Source organism: Rhynchophorus ferrugineus, unplaced genomic scaffold (genome assembly GCF_030347505.1).
Source record: "Rhynchophorus ferrugineus isolate W39M unplaced genomic scaffold, kcgeb_rfMv2 rfM5, whole genome shotgun sequence".
Taxonomy (NCBI): Eukaryota; Metazoa; Arthropoda; class Insecta; order Coleoptera; family Curculionidae; genus Rhynchophorus; species Rhynchophorus ferrugineus.
In genome coordinates, this window is record NW_027472584.1 from 26,353,621 (window position 1) to 26,378,254 (window position 24,634).

The 24,634-nt window shown below is 31.7% G+C and overlaps 3 protein-coding genes across 21 annotated transcripts in view; all 3 read right to left on the reverse strand.

The window, feature by feature from the left end:
- Window positions 1-416: 416 nt before the first annotated feature.
- Ssdp (Sequence-specific single-stranded DNA-binding protein) lies at window positions 417-9,245 on the reverse strand. Of its 6 annotated transcripts, XR_013006000.1 has the most exons (13): window positions 8,656-9,243; window positions 8,266-8,338; window positions 8,145-8,206; window positions 7,997-8,081; window positions 6,464-6,505; window positions 6,308-6,394; window positions 6,074-6,250; window positions 5,702-5,750; window positions 5,050-5,079; window positions 3,665-3,855; window positions 3,235-3,609; window positions 1,785-1,963; window positions 417-1,721 (listed from the first exon to the last, which is right to left on the reverse strand). XR_013006000.1 is itself a non-coding variant. In XM_076405805.1 (12 exons), the coding sequence occupies exons 1-12, from the start codon at window positions 8,709-8,711 to the stop codon at window positions 1,710-1,712; spliced, it is 1,239 nt and encodes a 412-aa protein (XP_076261920.1). In that variant the 5' UTR covers window positions 8,712-9,243; the 3' UTR covers window positions 417-1,709. The 6 variants fall into 6 exon arrangements, 4 of the variants coding, with proteins under 4 accessions (XP_076261920.1, XP_076261917.1, XP_076261921.1 ...); XR_013006001.1 differs by lacking the exon at window positions 5,050-5,079 and having other exon boundaries at window positions 8,656-9,245; XM_076405805.1 differs by lacking the exon at window positions 1,785-1,963.
- A 537-nt stretch (window positions 9,246-9,782) lies between these two features.
- Window positions 9,783-13,163, reverse strand: Alas (5-aminolevulinate synthase). Of its 5 annotated transcripts, none has more exons than XM_076405841.1 (8): window positions 13,070-13,163; window positions 12,200-12,260; window positions 11,976-12,146; window positions 11,792-11,917; window positions 11,526-11,742; window positions 10,904-11,466; window positions 10,387-10,847; window positions 9,783-10,330 (listed from the first exon to the last, which is right to left on the reverse strand). In XM_076405841.1, exons 2-8 carry the CDS (start codon window positions 12,255-12,257, stop codon window positions 10,232-10,234), a joined length of 1,695 nt encoding a protein of 564 aa, XP_076261956.1. In that variant the 5' UTR covers window positions 12,258-12,260; window positions 13,070-13,163; the 3' UTR covers window positions 9,783-10,231. The 5 variants fall into 5 exon arrangements, with proteins under 5 accessions (XP_076261956.1, XP_076261957.1, XP_076261955.1 ...); XM_076405842.1 differs by having other exon boundaries at window positions 12,995-13,113; XM_076405840.1 differs by lacking the exon at window positions 13,070-13,163 and adding an exon at window positions 12,649-12,767 and having other exon boundaries at window positions 11,526-11,739.
- A 190-nt stretch (window positions 13,164-13,353) lies between these two features.
- Window positions 13,354-24,634, reverse strand: part of MAPk-Ak2 (MAP kinase-activated protein kinase 2) — a 31,326-nt gene continuing 20,045 nt past the window's right edge. For 2 of the 10 annotated variants that reach the window (XM_076405821.1, XM_076405822.1), the window contains exons 3-8: window positions 22,129-24,525; window positions 21,272-21,411; window positions 20,983-21,216; window positions 20,660-20,919; window positions 19,623-20,605; window positions 15,561-15,743 (exon numbers count right to left, since the gene is read on the reverse strand). In XM_076405821.1, coding sequence (XP_076261936.1) covers window positions 15,709-15,743; window positions 19,623-20,605; window positions 20,660-20,919; window positions 20,983-21,216; window positions 21,272-21,411; window positions 22,129-24,525 — 4,049 coding nt within the window. In that variant the 3' untranslated portion in view covers window positions 15,561-15,708. Of the gene's footprint in view, window positions 14,471-14,529; window positions 14,741-14,795; window positions 14,872-14,926; window positions 15,134-15,186; window positions 15,252-15,317; window positions 15,458-15,512; window positions 15,744-15,808; window positions 15,865-15,919; window positions 16,086-16,798; window positions 16,982-19,067; window positions 20,606-20,659; window positions 20,920-20,982; window positions 21,217-21,271; window positions 21,412-22,128; window positions 24,526-24,634 lie in introns of those variants that run through there. The other 8 variants (XM_076405831.1, XM_076405832.1, XM_076405830.1 and 5 more) reach the window with 8 other exon arrangements.

The window sequence follows — 24,634 nt, forward strand, 5'->3', positions numbered from 1 at the left end:
ACTTGATAAATATTGAATATTCTGCATAAGTTATTTATAGAAAAATACCCAAAAAAAAAATACCGAAACTATAAAAACCGTCTGTGTACAAAAAAAAATGAAAAATTGAAATTGATTCAAAAATAGAGCAAATCTAATGTGTTGTAAAAAACAGCACAACTACTAAATATCATCCACTGTACAAATAAATGGCATAATGCATGAATAAAATTATATCAGTAAAGCTCGAATTTCAGAGACGTAAAAGCTGAAGTACTGACTACATATGACAAGAACATGCATTAGTTTTACATGTTTAAGCGTATATAGAAACTGATACTATAAGAAATTTTGAATCTAAAATCAGTTCAAAACTAGACTTTTCTTTAAGAAATAGAGGGAATAACTGGGGAATAATAAAAAAAATAAAACAGTAATAAACTTTTCATATTTATTATCCATACAAAAAAGAAAACAATAATTAATAAACTCACATATTCACAATGCTTCATCACATTACAGACATTCTCGGATTCATTCGGAAGGTCTAATAATAGTCTATTAAATCAATTTTTAAGTATATACTTTTAAGAGAATATTTTATAAATTAACGTCTTAGTCTAGTTACGGTCCAAGGTCAGAAAATAATTATGAGAAAAAAAATGTTTCAGGTGGAAAGGTACATACATTTATTCAAGAATACACAATGTACCTGTATATGTAATAGTATAAACTTTTTTTAGCGATAGTACTCCACGATTCTTACAAATTCTTCTCTATTGCATGTATTTACACAGATATTTTGAAATCTCAATATCACCAGGCAAATTCATATTATATTTTCAACAAGACGCGCAAATTTTTATCATTACATTCATGAGCATAACATTTGTTTAAATCTGAAGAGATATTTAACATTAAAAATTGAAATTTAAATAAGCAATTTGCAAAAAATGTATGTGCAAGCTTATTAATTACTTGCTGCAGTAGAATAACGAAACGCTAAACTAAATTAAAATTAATTAAAAGAAAAGGCTATATAATAATACTGATCATTACTTAACATTAACTAGAAGAATCAAACGCCCTTTAATTATTTTTTAACGCATATATATATATAGCTATATATACATATTACCGATTTGTGAATATGAATTTGCCCCATTATTAAAAGATAATGTTAAAACATGCAACGGCACTACAATCATATAGTGGTTTATACCGGAATTTTCAGATAATTGCCTAAGTTATGTACAATAAAACTTAATTCTTATTAAAATTTTAAGGCTCTACTTGAAAATCCTGGGTTTTCTCATCAGTAGAGATGTCACATTTTACCCTATGCCAAAAATGAACATAGTTAACATTCTGGTTAGGAAAAAGCTATTACAGTTCATCTCCGTTGCCGATAGAAAAGTCGAAAGAACGAAGCTTAACCTGATAACGTGTTGCTGAGTATATGAGAGCCATCTGTTAATATACACTAAAAAACAACCAACAAAAGTTTTTGTGTAGAGGAAGGTAAAGAATTAACATCTCTGTAGCCTATAATGAGTGTAGTAGGAGTACATTAGACACATGTCATGTCAGTAGGGGCGTCATGAAAGGTTCTGGGTGGGTCCAACCCTGCCTAGACTGGTGGACAAATGCGAATAAAATCAGGACGAAGGAACTTGAGACGTGCGATGTGTCCTGTGCTCCCTGGGCTGACAGGCTCTGTCAGGTCAGAATCACAGGAATATCTGGAAACAAACAAATCAGTGATGACTAGTCTCGCGGCCTGAAGATGTCTTTGCTGAACACACCACCGCCCATGTTAGTAGGTTAGGTCAAGGAAGAGGCAACGTCCACCAGCCTAATAAGGGCCAGCCGAGGCAAATTATTGCATGAAATACTCAGGATGATCCGAGTCTTTCTCAAACCTCTTGGCCTCCTCTTGCATGCTCTCTTTTATTTTCAAAATAGCAGCCGATTCCGTTTGGTCCTGCAAGATAAGCGACCTTTAGTGGTTAAGGGTCAGTCTACTAAGCACAAGCACCAGCACCGATACTTACACACCCGACCTTTCTAATCTGCAGTGACGTAGCCAGACAATCAGTTGGACAAGTCACAACTGGGCATGCTCAATTCAAACTGCTATTAATTCATCATTTAAAATCTGACAGCTTCATCGTAGCTTTCGTTTTTACAGCCTCACATTGGCAAACAAAATTATTCTGTTTTTCATCATCAATATTACTACTCAAATCAAAAACTATCTAGACTGGTACATCATTCTCATTTAGAATTCCGATCAGTGTAACGTATGGTAGAAGTAAAACGGTGCTGTATCTAGGCTTTTAATGGTGCAAAATGTATTTATCTCGTTTCAAAATCCACTCAGTTGGTTGAAATGTCCTGTTCTTCATTTCGAGTCTTCTGACAGTCTAAAAGTATTGATAATTTAAAGCAGCAAACTACTTTTCAAATGTGGATTCAATGAACCAGTCCAAATATTTTTTGATTTTAGTAGTAATCCTATCATAACCACCGGCCTTTGAGGAAATCTTCGAATATTGTGGTAGGATACACTCAATTGCCTTTTTGCCCCTTCCTTTCTCTGGCTACGCCTCTGTTCAATAATCCCTTGCAAAAGCAAAAAAAATGACTTGTATTCATCATTAATTTGGCATTACTGCGTTATTTTTCTTCGGAGTACAAATCTAATATGGTTACACATACAAATATACACTACTTATAAGAAAAGGTCGTGTATGCATTAAAGGTACTGACTAAACAAGCGTGTACCGCTTCATCGGTCTATTTCTTGAGCCACTTTGTACATTTACCCATCTAATTTTCTAGATTTTAAGGTATACATATTATACTGAAATAGTAACACTATAAATGTAGAAGAGCATCGAACAATAGGATAATAAGCTGGAAAAATTTGAACTACTATATGTACTTGTCATGCTCACATGCAAATGCTCTGTTTTATTTCTGCTAAAATATGTATAACGAGATTAGAACAAAGCCTCTTAACCAAAAGTAAAGCTTAACTATTCTCTACTTTAAGCGCACATTAAGACTTAAGATATGCGCATTATATTTAGTTAACCACAAATCATACAACATTATATTAAAAATAACATGGTACCACCTAAGAAAAGCAGAACTATTATTAAAATGAACTGTTATTGCTTGGTTTGTGGTCAATTTAGGGCTCTAAAGCGGTACACGCTCCAAACCTAGTATACTAATTAATTTACTTACATTTTCTCCAGGCCCTCCAAAGCCTCCTAGATTATAATCGCCCATACCACTTCCACTATCCTCCCTAGGCGTCCCAGGGCCACCATTAGCCGGCGAATTTTTCATACCGTCCATTCCATCTCCGTTCATCACTGGTCCCATGGAATTCGGCCCCATAGGCCCCATCGGACCTCCTGTGTCTGGACCGCCTCCCATTTGAAAATCACCTGGCATATTTCCTCCTACAGCTGGTTTCATTAACGTGTACATATTTTCGCCTCCGGAATTACTGGAATCTTGGGGACTTGGCATAATAGGGGTTCCCGGTCCCGCAGGACCTCCTGATCCTGGAGGGCCCCCGTAATTACCAGGCGATGATGACGAATAGTTCATTGGCTAAAAATATATTTTTAATAAACTCAAACTTGTTATTTTCGCAATTTAAACATACTGTTGACGTGTTAGGTTGCCATTGCGGTCGTCCTCCAGGGCCACCCATAGTCATAGGTGGCATAGGTCCTCCAGGTCCGAGACTACTGTTAGGCGGGGGACCTCTAATACCGGGACCGTAAGTTCCAGGTCCTAAAGGTCCCATCGATGGCCCTCTAGGTGGATTCATCCTATTCATAGCTGCCGGAGGACCTAATTAACATTTATATAAGTACACGTCGCAAAAAAAATAATAACTAGATGAAATAGCAACGACACCGCATGCTGCCACCGTAAGACTTCCTACCACAGTAAAATAAGATGTCATTTACAACAAAATTAAATTAAATCAACAACCACTCTTATGTTACTGATGTAGATAAAGCAATAATAAGGGTCCCTTAAATTTCGAATGATCATGTAATATCTAGCTCTAATATATGTCTAATCTAGTGGAAACATAAGATCCGATATATAAATTTAAAAGATATTAGGCGTATGAAAAACTAATGCACGCTTCATACATTTTTTGATATCCTTCTAACCAAATACCATTACAACTGTGAATAATTATATTAATAAGCATTATTATTTATTTGTTTGTTATTATTTAAATTGTCACATATCAGGAAAATATATCATTTAAGTCTAGTATAATTGGACAATAGTTATAAAATAATTTGGCGAACTGCATTTCTTACCACGAGCCAGGAAATCACTACTGCTTTGGTTTCAATATATTATGAATTATAACTTTTTATACTATTATTGTTTTATATGAGTTTTTAAGTTAGTTTTATTTATTTATTTATTTTTATATTCTATCTACCTATTGATATATTTTAAATCTATAATATATATTTATGTTTTATATATTGATTGATTATTATTTTATTTATACAATTTGTGTTTGTATCGTATATTTATTTGATACATGTTTACTCTGTTTTGATTTTGTCAACTAGGCATACTTAGTAATATATATCACAGTCCTAATAAAATAAATATATGTTTAAGTCACCAAATAACACATAACACAACAGTGTTGAAGTGACTATAATTAAAAAAAACAATATCAAAAAACTATCGTGGTGAAGATTTTAGAAGATATTTATGAAGATATTAGATTATTATTATTGTATTTGTCAATAGTTTTCTTATCTTGTACAAACCATAGTTCTCGTGATGGTCAAAAATCAATACTTTTATAATGTAGTTTTTTTGAAATAGATTAATAGAAGCATGAATTAGTTTTGCAAATACCCAATATTCATTTAAATATAAAATAATACATATCGGTATATTATAAATAATAACTTGAGACCCTTTTGACATCCTAAACAAAGCAAAGCAAGCAAGAGGTGTACGCATATGATAGTGTGATGGTGAAGGAGCGCATTTGCCTACCTTGCCAACCTACAAATTCTCCGCCATCACCTGGAGACAGAAATAGATGCATTACATGAGGCAAATCATGAAATGGGCTTTCATGCTTTTGTGCAATTGGCTCTCTTTTCAAAATTAACTGTTACATTATCAGTTTCAAATATTACTTTTTATTATTCAATATTAATGTCGTAATATTAATCACACCTTACAGCCAAAAAGTATTTAAGCATCAAAATTGTATTATTTCAACCCAAAAGATGTTATCAGATGGGATATGCTGATTACTAGATGTACAAATTAATTATATTAACTCTATAATACACAAGTTTTAAACAATATTCAATATATTTATAATTTAATTGTTAATTTGTACATCTAAAATAATGAATAATTTAGCTAGAAAACAACTACTATATAGTTTTCTAGATGATATAACGCGTTTTTTATAGAATTCAAGCATACAAATAATCACATTTAAAACACTTACTTTAAACAAACACAAACTTCAAATTCATACAAACGTCTATGCCTTGAATTCTACTTGTATAAGTACTGAGCGTAGTTCCAAAATCTACTGTTAGTAAAAAACTCTGTGGCTATAAGGTATTATTGTCAGATTTTCGTTAGAATTAAAAAAAATAAATGTTAAAAGTAAAGGTTGAACAAATACCTTGTCTGGTTGGATCCATATTGTTTGGCATCAAGGGCTGTCCGGGAGGCTTAAAAAGAAATAAAAATTGAGTTGCAATTTCATAAAACTTTGATGTTATTCAAAGTTCTTCAATAAGTTTTTTTCATTCGATAAGAAAAACGACTTCTTTAACTTCAATACAATTATTTAAAAATCCGTTTATTGGTAATTTTAATTTCTTTCTCTGTATTTTTTTTTAAATAAAAATAGTATTCATACACGCATTTCTTGAGATATAAGAACAACCAAAACACTGTTCACATGGTCTAATGAGGAGTCTAGGGCTTCTACAGGAGTTATCTCTTATTTAAAACAAAACTTTTTATCATTCATTTTTACTAAGATACATACTCCGTTAAAATCGCTTCCTATTTGTGGCATTCGTACGCCAGGCCTTGGTCCAGCAGGGTATCTTGGGTTCATGAACGGCTGAGAGGTCATAATATTGGAGTGCGGTGGTGGTGGTTGTGAATGGGGCGACGGTTGGCTTGATGGATGAGTTGGCGGTGATGGTCGTAACGTTGAGTTCTACAAAAAAGAATGTGATGTTTGGGCGCAGCGATTAAAAGAACGGATAGAGCTTACAGGAAAAAATCCAGGAGGTATGGGTCCACCTGGCATTCCATCAGCTGGCGGCATCTGACCCAAAGGGCTTGGAGCTGGACCAGTATTCTATTTAATATATAAAAGCTCTTAGTTCAGTCCGAATTTAATGAGCATCAACTAAATTACGTTACTTACATGTGCAATTCCGTTGACCCCATAACCAGAATTTACAAATCCCTAAAATTCAGAAAATTAACAACAAAAACAAAATGTTTAGAGATCATGGCAACGTTGACTTATATTCCAACATTATTCTTAAAAAGGTATTAATAAATATCCATGAGTTTCTTCATCTTGCTATATGATAAAATAAAAATAAACAAGCAGCACAAAATTAGTTAAAAAGTTGAACAAGGCTTTTTTCAAGTTTGACACCTGCGCATAATTGTTACCAAGAATCTGGTGGTCGACAATGATGGTGAAAGGTAAAAAATATATTGTAACGGAATAGAAAGCAGTAGCTTGGTTTTTATCCGCAAATTTTAGGAAATAATGAAGCGTGAATTGCAAATTATTTTCGACAAAAACATATTTTTGATTAGCTTCACAAACATGTTTGATTAAAAGCGATTCGTAAAGATTTACTCTCTGATTAAAATGTAATTAAATTATATATAACTACTCATAACAAGCCATTTTTTCAAGACTATATTGCATAATAAGACTAATTCTAATTTATTTTGACCCGTTTACCAATCCACACAAGTCCATCATCTATATTTAGAATTCCTCATATAAATAAGAAACTACAGTAATAAGTAAAGAGTTTATATCAATTAATTTTCAAATAATCAGTATATTATGTATTCATTATGGATGACCCTGTAAATTTATTAGAAACACTGTATTAGCGGTTCTTTCAACTGTAAATAAAGTAGGTCTTCTTACACTGCTTTTTTAGCGAAATTGTTCTAGATTTTTTCATACATGCTAATCATGTCAGATATAAGATTGGTAAATACAATAATATAATCTTTGAAAATAATTATTCCAAAATAAATCTCAATATTTAAGACTAAATTCAAGACGATTTTGTAAATGTAAAATATATTTCGCATCTATGTTTTTACTAGAACATCATTTTATAGTAATGTTTATTGTTAGTTACTTTTAAACAAAATTCGCATTATATAAAATCACATATACTATTTGAATTGTCAAAAATTGAAGTGAAACACAGAAATTTTTCAAAATTGACGTTGACGCACCATATGTTTTAAACTGAAATACAAAATATGTATCCACTAATTGTAATAAAAATTTTAATATAATTATAAGTACAGAAATTCAGTCACCTGAATTTTAAAACTACTATATTATATCGCTGCTTCAAAGTTGGTAGATAAAAACTCAAGGTCCTCAAGTTAGTCGTAAGAATGTCGGTCAAACAAATAACAGTCGAGGAAAACGAAGAAATTAGTGGTATTTTTGAGCCAGTTAAATTACACATCGCTGAGTATATCGGACGTTCATAAAGTGGTAGGTCAGATGCACATGTGCATCGCAAAAAATAATAATAAAAGTTAACTGGGTTTGAACGAAATGCGAGATGATGAAAACTTAGCTGGCCGATTACACCTGGTCAAACGCGTATATTCTCGCAACGTTGCCATACCTCCTACCAAGTATTGATCGGTCTAAAATACGAGGAACACTGATGATACTCACGTAATCGTGGAAAGCTTTTGCTTCTGAAGAATGTTCGCAGGTTTCCCGTCTCTCGGGTGCTGCACAATATAAATCCCAGAAAACACTAAAAACATAAACATACATACATTTTTAAAAGGATTTCTTTTGAAGAACATGGTTAACGTACCACCACCAAGAGTGCAGAAATCCTGGAGGTTCACCAAGAGTTATATTTTTTTCCCACCTTATCTACAATGATAGAACATTTTGATTAAAATCCATTTTGCTCTTTGTGAAAATGGTCTTACCTCAGACAGAAATGTTTGGGCTGCTTTTTGTGCACCAACATGAAGCAAATATTCGTAAACATATAAAGCCAACCTGTAGGTGAAATTTTTTTCATTAAAAATAGAATTTAGTGTTTCATTACGCTAGAAAACTGTCTGTCAGGCGTGTTGCCGAATTTCTTCAAGGATTCTGTAGATTTTAATGTAAACAATCAATGAATCCAGACTTAGAAATTTTAGTATTTCGTTAATTTACTTAATTCTAAACGATCTTCCTTGAAAACGTTTATATTTAACTTAGTAAACTATATATTACACATTTATTTGATGTTGTTTAACGTTTTCGTATAATAAACGAAGTAAACACGATGCACAACATACCTGTAAAGATATTTACGAATATGTACTTACTTTTCTCTGGCTTGTGCATCGGACGGCACTGATGATCCTTTTCCTTTCGCATACATTGTAAAAAATAAGGAATAAATTTGCTTGAGCGAACGTAACCTACATGCAGCTAGTTGTATTTGATTGGAGATTATTTACACACTGGTCCTACATGATAGAAGTATCGGTTCATCATTAAATATCACTTGCACACAGTCAGCATAATCTCACAAATAAAATCATGTTTAAACGTATACTGTACCCACAGAGAAATAAACCCGATTCACTTATAAAAGTCGACACAACACATCGAATTAAAATTCTTATTCGACGCCGCTATAAAATCATCACTAGGATACTAAACACCGAGCATGCGTTGGACATACGTCCCGTTACAAAATGACTTCGCTTCGGTGGCTCCTTTGTTGTGTCCAACGGCCGCAATGATTCTATGATAGTAGCAATATTTTGACTAAAATGTTAAACTAAAAATGTGTTTTGTCACCCAATTTGGTATAAAACCACTAAATGTTTAAAGAATTCTTGGTGTACTGACATACTATGGCAACGACCCTATTGTTGTCTGTTTTATGGAATGAAGTTAGTGCGCATGTTTAAGAGGGGTTAACCTTAACCAATCGAAACTCGTATTGACGCTTTAATAGAAAACAGATAGAAAAATATATTTGACTCTTTTTCTCAATATGAATTTTTAAAGAATGCAAAGTTTTTTAGCACAAAATAAGTTTTACTTAAAAAATTTTAAAATTATTTTTTCTAAATAGTTTAATGTAAAAATATTATATAATATTAATACTTTCTTCTAAAAAAACATGTTTCCAATACCCTTTTACATATTTTTTTATTTTGTTGGATTATTATTTTATTCCCGGAAATATTTTTTAACACAAGAAATACAAATTTAGTTTTAATCTAGATAAATATTTAATGTCAATCTCAGTATTTTGATATCAGTTATTTTTGTGGAATTAAAATTATCATATCAATAAAAATGATATAATAAAACCACAGACAAATATTTGTTTCCAAATGAGCACGAGTTTTTAAGAATTATATGGTGTTGTCACTGAAACTTGAAAAATGTAGTATATAATCATATACGAGGGAAGGAAGAACAAAACACTGTATAAATATATAGCATTTATTTTTGCTGCATTATAATAACATATTTTTAAATGCCAAAGACACCATAAATTAATGTTGTTAATATGGAATTAAAAAAAATAAAAGATAAATATAGAAATAACTGTAAAATAAATTAAAAACATAAAGTAAAATATATATAAAATCTCATATTTAATAATAATTAAGGCAGTAAGCGTTAAAATGTCTTTCTCATTCCTTTTATATTAATTTACCTTTAACAATAATAGTCTATTATTCAATCTTTATTGTAAACATTAATTTATGTATTTAGATATTATCTAACAATACTATAATTTTATGACCATCCAGCAGCACAAAATTATACATTTACTACATATGCACAATAATACCAAAACCATATTTTCTATTTTGTGCAATAAAATAAACTGTGAAACAATATATAAGTAGTGAAATAAATCAACTATACAGCACGTTACGCCATGCCCAAAATTTGTGGGCAGTTTGGAATTGTACATCTATCTCGTAATTCGTAGTACTTGAACAAAATCGGTTTTTGGCAAAACTTGCACTCCTAAAAAATATACGTTTTGAAACATTTTATGGACAAATCCATTTGATTCTTTCTACCTTTTCGCATTGTAGGCCATTAAGAGGGAGATTTAAATCTTGCCACACCTGTTTCAGATCGGTAACTAGTTGATCCATCATTTCTTTTGTATGATGGGGTGTTGGAGCTAAACGTAATTTTTCTTGTCCTCTGGCCACAGTTGGGAAATTAATTGCTTGGATGTAGTGGCCCTTGTCACGAATCAACGCATCACTAACTGCAGTACATTGCATGGGATCACCGATTTTAATGGGTATTATGTGACTGGGTGTATGTTCCACTGGTAATCCGTTCTTTAGTAACTGTGCTCTTAAATACTGGACATTTTCTTGGTGTTTTTGACGTAACGTTCTGCCTTCATCGGAAGCTAAAATTTCAATAGCTTTTTTCGCACCAGCTAGAACAGTTGGTGGTAATGAAGTTGTAAAAATAAAACCGGCACCATATGATCTGATCATGTCAATCAGTACTCCATTTCCAGCTACAATATAATATATGGTTTAAAAGTAATTTTGATTATATCATTACAACACTTACCAACATATCCACCGATATTTCCAAAAGCTTTTCCAAGAGTACCAGAAATCATATCCATTTTATGCATGACATGATCTCTTTCACCAATACCAGCACCATGCTCTCCATATAGACCAACTGCATGTACTTCATCAACAAATGTTAAAGCACCATACTTATGTGCAATGTCACATAATTCTTCAAGAGGACATACAGCCCCTGTCATTGAATGCACTGTTTCAAATGCAACAATTTTGGGTACATTAACATCAATTTTTTTAAGAAGCTCTTCTAAGTGCTCTGGGTCATTATGTTTAAAAATGTGCTTTGGGACCTGACTGTTTTTGATCCCTTGAATCATAGAAGCATGATTGCCAGCATCTGAGAAAATATGACATCCTGGTAAGGCTTTAGCTAAGGTGAATAATGTGGTATCATTGGCTACAAAGCATGAAGTAAACAGTAATGCTCCATCTTTTTCATGTAGTTGTGCTAAAGTTTTTTCCAGATCTTCATGTAAAGTTGAATTTCCAGAAATGTTCCTGGTGCCTCCAGCACCACTACCATATCTCTCCAAAGCATTCCTTCAGAAATAAAGTTAATTATATTATGTAACCTATTCAACTATAAATAAGTTTCTTACCTGACTTCATTCTTAACAAGTGGGTGACATGACATGCCTAAATAATCATTGGAACACCAAACAGTTATTGGCTTTTCTCCAGAGGTATATTCAAGAGCTTTTGGAAATTCACCAGGACCAGCTAAACGATTAACTTTTTTAAAAATCCTGTATGAATGCTCTTTTTTCTTTTTTATAATTTGTTGATGGAAGAAATTATTGTATGGAAAAACCTCTTCTAAAAAATCAGTCTTTAATATATGTAGAACACAATTTATTAATATTACCGTTTGTTTTCGAATCATAATTAACTTCAATAATATCTTGTCCTTTCAATTCCTTAACAGCACTTGTTACTTCCTTTAGAAAAGGGCATTTGGAAACAGCTGTTTCAATATGATCAGTTATGTTTTCTACAAAAAAAAAACATATTTATGAACTGATTATTAAAATAATAAAAATATTTATTACCTTGAGTCTTCTGATTGTCAGTAGACATATGGTTTATAGATCTTGAAATCACTGGGCATTGGCTCCCATACATATTTAGCAGTAATGGGGCATAATTCTTGACATAACTGTGGCTAAGTCTTGTTAAAAAGGGGCAGGACATCTTGTAATTATTAAGTAGAGCTCGAAAACCTAATGAAATTACTTACGTAACCTCAATTATTCAAAAAAATAATTACTACTACCTTTGGAATTATATCTGACAGGAATACTGGCAACAAAACCTTTTGAGCTTGTTAACATAAACTGAAAATAACCCGAATTTAATTAGATATTTATCTGATTTCACTAAATAGAATTATATTTCACGAACTTTCACTTCAAATCACGCGACTACAGCCAAAACTGGTTGGCTGCTAAGACGTAACTAAAATAACGACCTGGAATATTTTTTATATATATAAAGCCCTTGACATTTTTATCAATGATTTTTGACCGCATAAATTATACCTTTCTATCTATATTATTTTGATTAAATTCGTATATTTCGTCCACTCATCGAAATTAATTATTATTTGTTCCTTTTATTGCAAGTTGTCACGAAATTGTATGCATGTTTATTCTCTAGATAATATTGATTTAAAAAATTGGAAGCAAATTTTAAATTATGAAATATTAAATAATGTCTACTCACCACAGACGACATATTCAGACAACGCTACTTACGCTTTTGGAATATCAAAAAAAACTTTGAAACTTTTTGATACATTAAAATATATTCCGTTCCTTTGTAAAGTAAATATTAATATTTATTATTGATTGTATTCTTTAAAATTTCCATGTTTGTAAGGTGAATTACGTATATAAATGACAAATAAATATTGCTATTGTTACTATAGACAAAATTTGTGAACACATTTAGCATATTTGCGCTATTATACTAAGATTTGAGAAAATAAATCGTTATAAAAATACCTAACACTAAATAAAATAGTAATTAAAGTAGATATTGGTTTTAGTAAAAAAAAACAATATATTACCAGCTGTGTTTAAAATTGTTAACAACCATAAAATATACGCTCGACGTTATATGTTAAAAAGTAACAAGCACTTACTTTTAAGAAAAACCAAATACTACTCAATATTTTAAAGAAAGGATTTTTATATACTTAGTATTAATTTAATAATACAAAATGTAAAGTGACGCAATGTAAATTACATATAACCTTGGGAAAGTACAGTTTAAGTTTCAAAGATCGCTTGACCTGTACATACCCATATATATATATATATATATAATGTAAATTGAATATATAATCTCAGATTCAGATTACTCATGATTGGTCAGATACTTAAAACAGTTCTCATGTTCAGCTAATGAAAAATAAAACACTTGATATCACAAATAAGCCCTTTATTAGACTTATTTAAAATAAAATGAAAAAGTTATCACTGATAGCTAACATGTTAACGATATTACTAGCTTTTAATAACATTAATACATTTCAATATGAAAATGTAACAATAATTATTAGTACATAATACATACTCTATCCTAGCATGTCAGAAATACTCCAGTGTACGTGAAGGAATTCTAATTTAGAACAGATGTAAATTGAAATAAACCCATGGATTATAATTGATATTCACTGGCCTACATTGAAACAATAATTGCAAAATTATGTCCTCAGTATCCATGAGATATTTCATAAAAGGCACCGTTGGATTTATTGATAATTAAAATAGTTTGATAAAAATTGCACATAAAGTTCTCAAAATATAAATATAACATCATAAAATCCAAAAAAAAATCACCTTGGGCAAAATTATCAAAGTTTTCTACATGGATTCCTTACCTAAGTCCTGTGATGATTAACAGTTCACTTTGTATTATAAAATGTTTAATTCATACAGCAACATAAAATCGTCATCGTAGACTGAAAATAAATTGTACAACACTTGCTAAACATACAAAACTGCAATAATTTGTATATAAAACAATAAAACAACAGGAAAAAATTAATAAAATACAACTTGAAGTGATGTAAAACAATATTTATAAAATAAACGTAAGCAATAAGGTTTTCACCTTTCTTTGTTGGAAATTTATTATAAAATATTTTTAGTTTCGACTAAAAAAAAATAAAATAAAATAAATATATTTATATACATATATTTATTTATTTATTTGCGTCTATAGTGACTAGCTTGATAATCTGGATAAAATATTTCACGTACAAATTGAATATATTTTATTTACTTTTTAAGTCACTATTAAAATTTTTTTTTTTTGCCAATAATAGCTAAACTTTTTTAGGACTTGCTGTTTTTTTACGGCGTTTGTTTAAAAGTGAATTGTTCGATTTTTCCAAAGGTTTCATTTGGATCTGATCATAGTCTACACGCATTGTTGCCAATGACCTTGTCATTTCTTCCTGTACTTCAGGCCACATTTCCTCACTTTCCTTCAACATTTTATGTGTGAACAACGGTGTCTGAGGTACTTCACTATATTGCTGCAATAAAATATATATATAAGAAATGCAGTGCTGAAGTAGGTTTTATAATGACGTACTGAAATCCATCTGCTCATCATTACTTGATCAATTGTAAATCTCTTAGTTGGATCAATATTTAACATTCCATTAATAAGGTCTTTGGCATCTTGACTAACATTTTGCCACTCTGGCAATGGAAATGTAAATTGACCTGTTCTTATTCTCTTCTTCATACCTGGAGATATAGCTAAACCATGGTTACTGTAAAACGGGGGGAAACCACACAATCTATAAAATATATGTATATTATTTATGTCAACGTGAATAACATAAACATTCTTACAAAATGTACATAATAACACCTAGTGACCAAATATCACAACTTTTGTCATACTTTTCTGGTCCCAGAACTTCAGGAGCTAAAATAAAAAAAAACTATATATATATTGTATGTACTAACTATTTAAAACTTACCAACATAATAAGGAGTATAGCACGGGGTTTGTAATGTGCCTTTATTAATTGTCTCCTTTGCAAAACCAAAATCAGTTAGTTTAAGTACTCCCATAACACCTTTCTTAGAATAGAGCAAATTTTCTGGTTTTAAATCTCTATGGGCAATATTTATATCATGTAAATATTTTACAGCTACACAAATCTCATGCATTACTTGTGCAGCTTCTATAACAATATACTTAATATATAATCATAATATATCAAATCATCTACAGTACCTCTTTCTGTAAAGGCTCCATCAGTTCTTTCTTGAATTCTCTGGAATAATTCTCCACCTTCCATGCTGAAATAATACATTGCAGTTACATATGCATTCAGTGATTATTTTAAAGGATATGATAAATCTCACCATTCCATAACCACTAAAAGACATGTATTATTGTGGTACTTATTTTCATATACGTCTATAATACCAACTATATGACGACAACCAACAGCTCTGCAATGCAAAAATACTTCTCTTCTTGCCTTTTCAGTTTCAATAAGAATCTTAAAATATAAACAATTTTTGATCAAAATTACAGTTTCATATATTAAGTATTACCTTTAAAGCAAACTTTTCACCACTTCTTTTTGAAAAACACTCTACCACCTTTCCATTTATTCCTAATCCCAAAACTTGTTTTGTAATGTCATAGTCATCTGTGATAGGGGTCTTTTTTGGTACAATTGAATAATTTTTTACTGGATGTATAGGATTCATTGTTGAAATTTCAAAAACTTGTGTAATACAAGTGCAGCTAATTTTTTAAAAATTTATTGTGATGAGCTATACCTAAAATATGCCATTAATGTTATGTCTGAAAATACAGGAAAAATACATAAAAAATAACATATTACTAGTTTATAGCCTTGAATAATGAAGATGAGGCAAAAACCACTACTAGGTAGTATTACTGAAACTTGTATCTTTAGTTGATAATATGTTAAACAATCAAGAAAATTACTTACAGTAACAGTACTTTTTTATATAAAAAATTCTTGCTTGGGGCAAACATAGAATTATTTCAAGTGTTAAAACGAAAATTCCAAAACTTCCAGGACTAACTTAAAATATTCCCTACATCAGAACTGTCAAAAATATTGATCAGCAAACCGTTTGTCACTTTGTTCTGTCGTTAAAGACTTGGTCATTCTTAAGTTCTAATATTCATCAAAAGATGTCGCTATCAGATATTAATTAAAAAGACGCAATTTTCAATATTTAAGTATTCAAGTTAATATTATTTTCAATGTCAATAATAATTTTGGGAAGCATTTGATTTAATGAATATAAATCTACCTAAACTGGTGCTTAAAATCGAGAAAGTTCTTGGAATAGAACGTCAACATGATAAAAATAACTCAATCGTGATTCATATATCACGTAAGCCAATTTTTATTCGGCGATAATATTGAGTTAAAAGTTACTAACCGTTTGTTATGAGATTCAAAATTATATCTATTCAGCTATTTTGTATATTAATCCATACAATAAAATTCATCAAGTTATATAATACTATTTAATATTTAAACATTTATTTTTTTTTAATGAATTAAAAACATTATATTGATAGTGTATTAATCAATTAATTATACCACAGTATAATTATTAAGTAATAAATGTTTAAATTATTTTAGTTAATGAACCAGTATATTTTTACTATTATGTCATCGGTCCTATGTCAGTCATGGTATAAGAATAATATATAATTTAGTCATAAATATTTATATCGATCAAAACTTCAGGATGTGTTATAGGTTTTAATTTAAATTATATTTTGATCTAAAATATACGGAATTTGGTACAAATATGAGATAGATGCATTTTAGATAAAGTGGAAAAAAAACTTCTATATAACTTATTTTTTATTTTATAGAAAATAATAATGAAATGTACAGTATGTCACAGAGTACAAAATATAACTAAAAATATAAATAGTTAATAATTTACTGTAATTTATTTTCATATAACCCTTGCGGGTAGAAGTAAGAGGAACTCATGGATTCAGCCGTTAAGATGTACAATTTTACCTAGAAACAATGACGAATATGTCAAAAACGAATATTTAATTCACAATACACAGTCGTTTAACTAGGGTTTTTACTTACATACATATTTCAGATTATATGATTGTTTATTTTTGATCAACAAAACAAACTCTGTCTCGGACTGTGGTAAGAACACGGTATAACCTCTTGTCATTTCTAATTCTGATTTATTCAAAATGAAATGAATCCCAAGCATAAAATAGATATTTTCAGATATATTTCATCTGGTTTTAGTAATGCAAAACTATTGCATACTAGACGACAATTAATTAAATATATATATGAGGTTATCCTGTGTTTTTATACCCTAACAATTATAAAATTGGATAAATACACTATTATACTTACAATGATTTACTTTACAAATAAGTTTCACGGCAATAATTTGAATATTTGGAATTAATCTGAACATATAGTGTATAACAGTGCATATTATTTGATCGTTTTCTCTTATTTTGAAACATAGAAGACATGTAACGGTCATTGATATCTCAGGTTAGTTGCTAGTCGCTAGGTTAACAGCTAGATTATTTTATATTGGTTATCAGGGTATATATTATGTTGGGTAGGGATTAAGTTTTATTTATGTTTTATGCTAAAAAGCTTTTAAGTGGTAAAAATGAAAAAAATTATAAATAACGAAAAAAGCTGCACTGTATAGAGATTGCTACTAAATTAAATGTTAACATGGTTGGTAAAGCTTCCAATAAATTTCAATATGTACATTGAAAGAAAACCAAAACAAATTATGTTCATAACACAAATAATATATAGTATTAAGACTGTTCATATGATAAATATTTCCTTAATAATTAAGAAACAAATACATGATAATTATGGTTTTCTAAATAGCGGCTTTTGACTGGTCGCTATAATTATCCTATTTTACTCTAAGTTCAATTACCCCTTTTTAGTACAGATCTTCAATCTTCCTAAGAAAGATTTTACTATCACACCCAATGTATAACAAAACTATATTGGGATCACTTAGTTGTTTCAAAAATATAGTATTTATTTAATCCTAGTAGGCCTTTTCAATATTTAAGCATTTCCTTTTACAATGAGCGTATAAAAATTAATAAATAACAGTAAGAACACTATTAGTGATACAACATAATCCAACATAAAACAAAAAGTATAGGTCGATTCATAGATATACAACCATAAATTCACTAGGCATTATATTGACTTAAAACCTATCAAATTACGTAATAGCTGATTTACCTAATATAATATGAACTGTTTATATTATTGTACAACACATTAAATATCGATTAGTTGGATTTTACACGCTCCTTGCATTTATGAATAGAGCATATCTTTTAATAATTACAAGAATATTTAATAAATCATTTTCGTTAGGAATATTTCCAGTTTAGTGAACGTACAACTTTTAGTCAGATCATCTGGAAATAAATATTAATTTGTAACAAAGACTTGACTTGATTATTAATATTCCTATCTTTGGTAAATTTCTTTATTTTTGCTTAAAGCTAGTTATAAAATATGTCACGCATAAATGAAGCAAATATACATAACTTTTCTCATAATAAACGAGACATTTCGAGTATAATTTCAAAAACAAATTCCGGATATAAAAAAAAAACAGTTTTGCCGTAAATCAACAGAAGGGAAGTGGTGGGTAATCATATGAAATTATGGGAACACTTTAAAGGGGTTCTTAATCTTGTAATAAAATATAAAAAATTATATACAAATAAAAGTGGAACGAAAGATTTTATGGCCAGAATACTTTCGCGACAGAACATTTTTTTGGACATTTATTCAGCAAGTTCTACGTAAATCTACCTGAATTCAAGAATATTCTTGAATAATGTTATTTAATACTGAAATGTGATTTAAGCATCTGTTATAAAATAATTAAATAACTTCAGTTATGTTATTTAGTATTGAATAATTGCAAATTATTGATGATGACATTTTTTTGACAACTACCAAATAGCTTTAATTGGTAGTTTCAAAAATGTATCTAATCTAGTAGATAGTAGGCTTAGAATATACATTTGATTAATTTTATATTGATAGGTAATAAATAAGATACAAGCAATAAAACATGTAGTACATTTAATTTATTTTATACTGAATAAATGCAAATTATTGATTTTATCCTAGTGAATTATATACATGGATTTTAGTCACGTGTATTATTTTTTAGTGACTGAACTTACTGTTTAATGTGGTGCCCAACCCACTGATTGCTCCAAATAAACACCCTGTGGGGTATTAATATTTAGCGAGTGGTTAAAGTAGTCATCATCTCAGCAAAATAAAAACGTAGCTTCAAGAGTATTTTTGAATAATATTGGTTAATAATAAATCAATACAGGTAATTTAAACATGTAGTATATCAAATTTATTTAAATAACTTGATTTATGTTATTCAGTAGCGAATAATTTGCAAATTATGAATGGTATTCACTTATTCAATCAATTTTATGTACCCATCAACTACATGCATTCTAGGGTGTGTGAATTAATTATAAGATCGAGATTATTCAGCAATAAATAGTTTGCAAATTATGATTGGTGTTCTAGTGAAATATGTCCAAAAAATGTCTGAAAGTCTTTAATCTCGCGTTTTAGCAATGCGACATTGCCTTACCGTTTTTAACACGGTTACCTACGTAACCGTTGGCGGTCCTATCTTCGGAAATGCTGTAAAAACGCGGATTTGGATCAAGATGAACGCTTTGAATACTGTCTGATCTGCCCGATACCGACATACCGTATCCACTCACTATACGTACATCAGGCGGTAGAGCGTTTAGCGGGGTTGAAGCGTCGGCATCATCTACATCACCATCCACATAACCATTGTCTGTACTCGCTGATGATGAAGCCCTAGCGGTACGCGCCTCGTTACCCGCGGGACTATTATAAAATGACACTGTCAAAAAACGTTCGTTTGCATCAGGTAAAAGGAGTTGGCACAGCTTCATGAAGGTGGGCCTGCGGCCAGGTTTTGGGTCCCAACAGTGGCGCATAAGCTCGTATAACTTGTCGGGACAATTCTCTGGTCGTTCCATCACGCCACCATCAATAACGTACCGTAAAACTTGATCGTTAGCCAACCCTTGGTAAGGCTGAGACGCTAAAGTGGCCATTTCCCAGAGAACTACCCCGTAGCTCCATACGTCGCTACTGCTGGAAAATACACCGTCTTTTAAACTTTCTGGCGCCATCCACCGTACGGGAAGTAAACCTTTGGAACCTTTTCTGTAATAATCTGTTTCGTATATATCCCTAGTCATGCCAAAATCTCCTATTTTAACTGTTAAATCATCCGACACCATACAGTTTCGTGCGGCCAAATCACGATGAACGAATTTCTTTGCTTCCAAATACGCCATGCCATCAGCTATCTCAACAGCCATTTGTAATATTTGTTTTAAGGTAGGAGCAGATTTTCTATCGTTGTTTTCTGGTCTGTGAGAACGTAAATAGCTCTTCAAATCACCTTTAGCCATAAGTTCCATTATGACCAGTGTTGGTTGACCTTGAGATACAACTCCTAACAATCTGACAACGTGAGTAGTATCAAATCCTTTCATTACCGAAGCTTCGTTTAGGAAATCAGCTCGTTCCCTAAAAGCAGACATCACTAGTACAGTGCTAATAAAGAAATGTTTGGAAAATTACCTGTTAGTAGCGTGTTCGTTCACAGTTTTTACGGCGCATTTAACCGATGGTTGACCCCTTATATCATACGCTATTCCTTCCCACACCATGCCAAAACTCCCTTGTCCTAACTCTTTTAATAACTCGATCTTTTTACGAGGTACTTCCCATTCATCCGGTATATAAACACTGGGTACATATTCAGGATTGACTGCTGGTATTAGTCTCATGTTGTGTTTGTCTCTTATAGTTTTTCTGTAGTAAACTAATCCGATGATCATCTGAAAATAATGTCAATGCATTAAAAAATGAACATATCAAGGAATAAATAAGATTTTACTTACCACCAGCAAAATAAACAAAATAGCCAAAACAATTAGGGCGGTGATAGACGTTTCTTCTGGAATAACGAAATTGATGCAATCGCTCTTTTCTCCGACTTCAGCGAAAGACGAGGCTTTCAAGCACAAACTATGATTTCCGGGAAATAATTTCGTGATTGTATAATTCAACGTTTTATTATCTTTGCTGAGACTTGGAAAATCTTGGAAAGGGATACATTCCGCGATGTATTGGGCCTGAAAACAAACTAGTTGTAGAGTTTCGTCATTGTTTCTAACTGGCGGCTGGTACATTTTTGTTGCCTTCACGTTTGTAGAGAATATTCACCGACACTATTTTGCCGTTGGGATCGTGCGGTTGTGTCCAAAGAACTGTAACACTGTCAAAAGTGATATTCGACACAGTAACGTTGGTTATTTTATCCGCACCAACTGCAATAAAAAGAAAATATTAAATAAATAAATAGTAATATTTGGTTTTAGGACATTGATTTTGAGGGACTTATGAATATATCTGTTAGTTCTTTATACTATATTCATATCATAAGGTTTTATTTTTTTATTAATCAGTTTGATTAATCATATACAAACTTTAGCTGCGATGATATAAATCCGCCTTCGAGTATTGTTACAATGAATTTTAATTTAGCAACTCTGTACAATCGATATTTTAGGTCTGTAATTGTTGGTAATTAAAAAATGGATACAATACCATAATTTTAGCGTCATGAAGATCTGAGACTCGAACCGATAATTAAAAAAAAAAATCGGGCAAGTCTTTTGAACGCTTATTTTTGTTCTCAGACTTGAACATAGCCTCGGATGTTTGAGCCAATTCTGTGTGTTCTTCTTTGAAATTGATCATTTGAAAAGAATCTGTAATGGAAGTTCTAGAATGACTTCTATTAAGATGATGAAGAGCAATCTAAAGAATTAAGTATTACCAGTCTCTAATTAATCAAAATGTAATCAAAGGTAACCATAACAATGCCTGACAAAAAAAATTAACGAGAAACATTTAAATAGATTAAGTTTACTCTCTCAGATCACTACATTTTATAAATATACAAATACATACACTATAAACGTCAAATATAAATCCCTCAAAATTTAGAATCCTAATTAATAGTGAAAACAATATACTTGTACCTTTTTTCATTGTTGTTCCTATTTCACTGTTAGCTTCGCTACAATATTGTTCAGAATCATTAACTATTTTTTCTCTACAAACTCTGATATTAATATCATATGCTGTATAATGGTGTAAATTTCTAATGTAAAATTCTTCACGGTTTCCATATACATAGAAACTAAAAGATTTCCATATATTAGTGCCATATTCCGTGGTGTTTTCCACGGTATTTTCGATTGTTGATTGATATTCGTAAGATGGATGATATGTATCTGATGTCCTGTTTATTGAATCTTTATCAATCATATATTCAGTAGCGCGCCTTGTCCTTACACGGGGGTCTTTCAATCTCTTCACATACACCCTATTATGTAATTCATTCTCGAAGTTAATACGATTAATTTGTTCTTGTTCATCAACCGTTGGATCGATTTTATCTGGTTGTCTCTCGCATACTCTTGGACTGTTCGCTGCAACTGGTGTTTGTGGAGTGGTTTTCTTTTGTTCGGTTGTGGTTATACCATCCTTACAATAGTCTCTGTTATACTGGTTGTTTGTTTCGTGTTTAATACCCGATATTATATAGTGCGTTATTTTACCGTTCGGTTCTGCGGGTGGACGCCATTTAATGATCAAGGAATCACTGGAATTGCTGGTGATGGCCAAGTGTCTCGGTATCGAAGGTTGGGCGGGTTGCGTTGTGAAATACATAATTTTGCTCTGAGCACCATTCTGTTCAGAAGCCAAGGTGTACGTTTTAATGTAAAACGCATAACGGGTGTACGGTTTTAAATTAGTGAGGATGTGTTGTATAGGATCTTTGTCTTGATTATTCGCTACGTCATCTACAGCCCAGTTATCCTGACCACAAGCATCACGCCCGTCATAAAAGTTAACCGTCTGGGTGGTAGCTTCCTTCTTGTAGATACTGTATCTCAATAGTTTCCGAGTGTCATCCAGCTCGAACGGGTGCCACTGTAAAATAGCTGCCTTACTATTAATTCTCATTATTTCCACTTGCAACTCAGTCACGTTACACGCTACTTTATCCCCGTTAGTGCTGGCTACTTCCATGTCTGTAAAAGGCTTCAAATTAGCCTTCTGCCTCAACGTCTCTATCTTACTGATACATAATCGGGGATTGAAGTGGAAGAACAGAGTACCGTTATCGATTTTAAAGTCTTTGTGCGTATCCCAATCGAATAAATCTTCGAGATTTTGATTATCCAAAACGACCAAGCTATATTTTTGACTTTCGAGGAAATTTCCTCGTATCCGTTTGAGGTTCTTGAAGAAATTCAGATTCACCAACGAGTAGGATCGAACTACTTTAAGGTAGCCGTTGATTTCTTCGATCATGCCCAGGTTTTCTTCAAGCACGCTCACGACCTTGTTGCCGCCACGAATCTGAATCTCTAGGGAATTGGTGATGTGGGTACAGCCTCTCAGCTTGAAGGCTAAACCGACGCTGTCAATTCGGGCACCTTGACATTCTTTTTTACAGGTGTGGTCGCATTCTTTACAAGTGTTGTTGGTGAAATCGTCGGCGTAATTAGTGGGACACTTTAGGATGCACGAATTGTTAAAGACCTTATAGGGTCGTTCTACCATGTTATGTTCGGTCAACTGATAATCGATAGGTCGTGGGATATTGATGCAGTAATCACTGGTAACGCATCTACGACCAAGATACGCGTAAAAATCTTTCGGGCATTTAGTAACGCATTTATCCGAATAACTGTTCTCATCTGCAAGGACATAGTTTCGACACACGTGACATTTGCTGGTATCTTCAGAGCAACCACCGATACAATGGTCACTGCAGCATTTACCTTGAGAGTTACACGTACTATTTCCACATCCCGAACAAATTTTCTGACAATGATCCCGGTTCCAACACATATACTTGTTACTATTTTCGTGCTTAGGACATGCACGTCCATCAACCGAAGCTGGACATACCGGGCATTCGTTTTCTGGTTTCAAGCTTTTGATGTAATTTTGTGCGGATTGATCTTGAATGATCCTAAACCAATCAACGGTTTCGATGAAACATAGTGATGGGTTCTTGTCGATGTGTACACCTCCTCGCATGATATCGGTCAGAGAATGAAGGCCGATTTCTTGTAAGGAAGACATCTCGTAGATGACCAGGGCTTTTGTTTCAGATACCAAATTCTGGCCGCGTATAACAGACAAATTGGGAAACAGTCTACCTACGCTCTTTAATCCATTAACTCTGAACAGCAATAGATAATCGGTGATCTCCACAAGATCGGGAAATGATATACTTTCAAATTCTGTTTCGTTTGCATTGTCGAATAGAATCACTTGCAAATATCCTTCAATAACTTGACACCCATCTAGTTGTTTAAACGAGTCTAATCTGTTGCGGATATCGATACTTTTGCAAACTGAAATTAAAACGAATTACATTACATTATTGTTATTTCTCATGTGACAAAACGTCATAATAACTGTTACTAAATACATATGTATATGTATATAAAACGTGCTCAATTT

Excerpts from the sequence above, each read along its gene's own strand:
- Ssdp (XM_076405802.1), bottom strand. The coding sequence starts at position 8,711 with ATGTATGCGAAAGGAAAAGGATCATCAGTGCCGTCCGATGCACAAGCC. Across the intron at positions 6,506-7,996 it reads CAAAAGCTTTCCACGATTAC|GGATTTGTAAATTCTGGTTA; the intron begins GTGAGTATCATC and ends TCTGAATTTTAG. Across the intron at positions 5,751-6,073 it reads TAGGAAGCGATTTTAACGGA|CCTCCCGGACAGCCCTTGAT; the intron begins GTATGTATCTTA and ends TTTCTTTTTAAG.
- Alas (XM_076405839.1), bottom strand. Across the intron at positions 10,848-10,903 it reads AAATATCGGTGGATATGTTG|CTGGAAATGGAGTACTGATT; the intron begins GTAAGTGTTGTA and ends ATTATATTGTAG. Across the intron at positions 10,331-10,386 it reads ATGGCCTACAATGCGAAAAG|GAGTGCAAGTTTTGCCAAAA; the intron begins GTAGAAAGAATC and ends TATATTTTTTAG.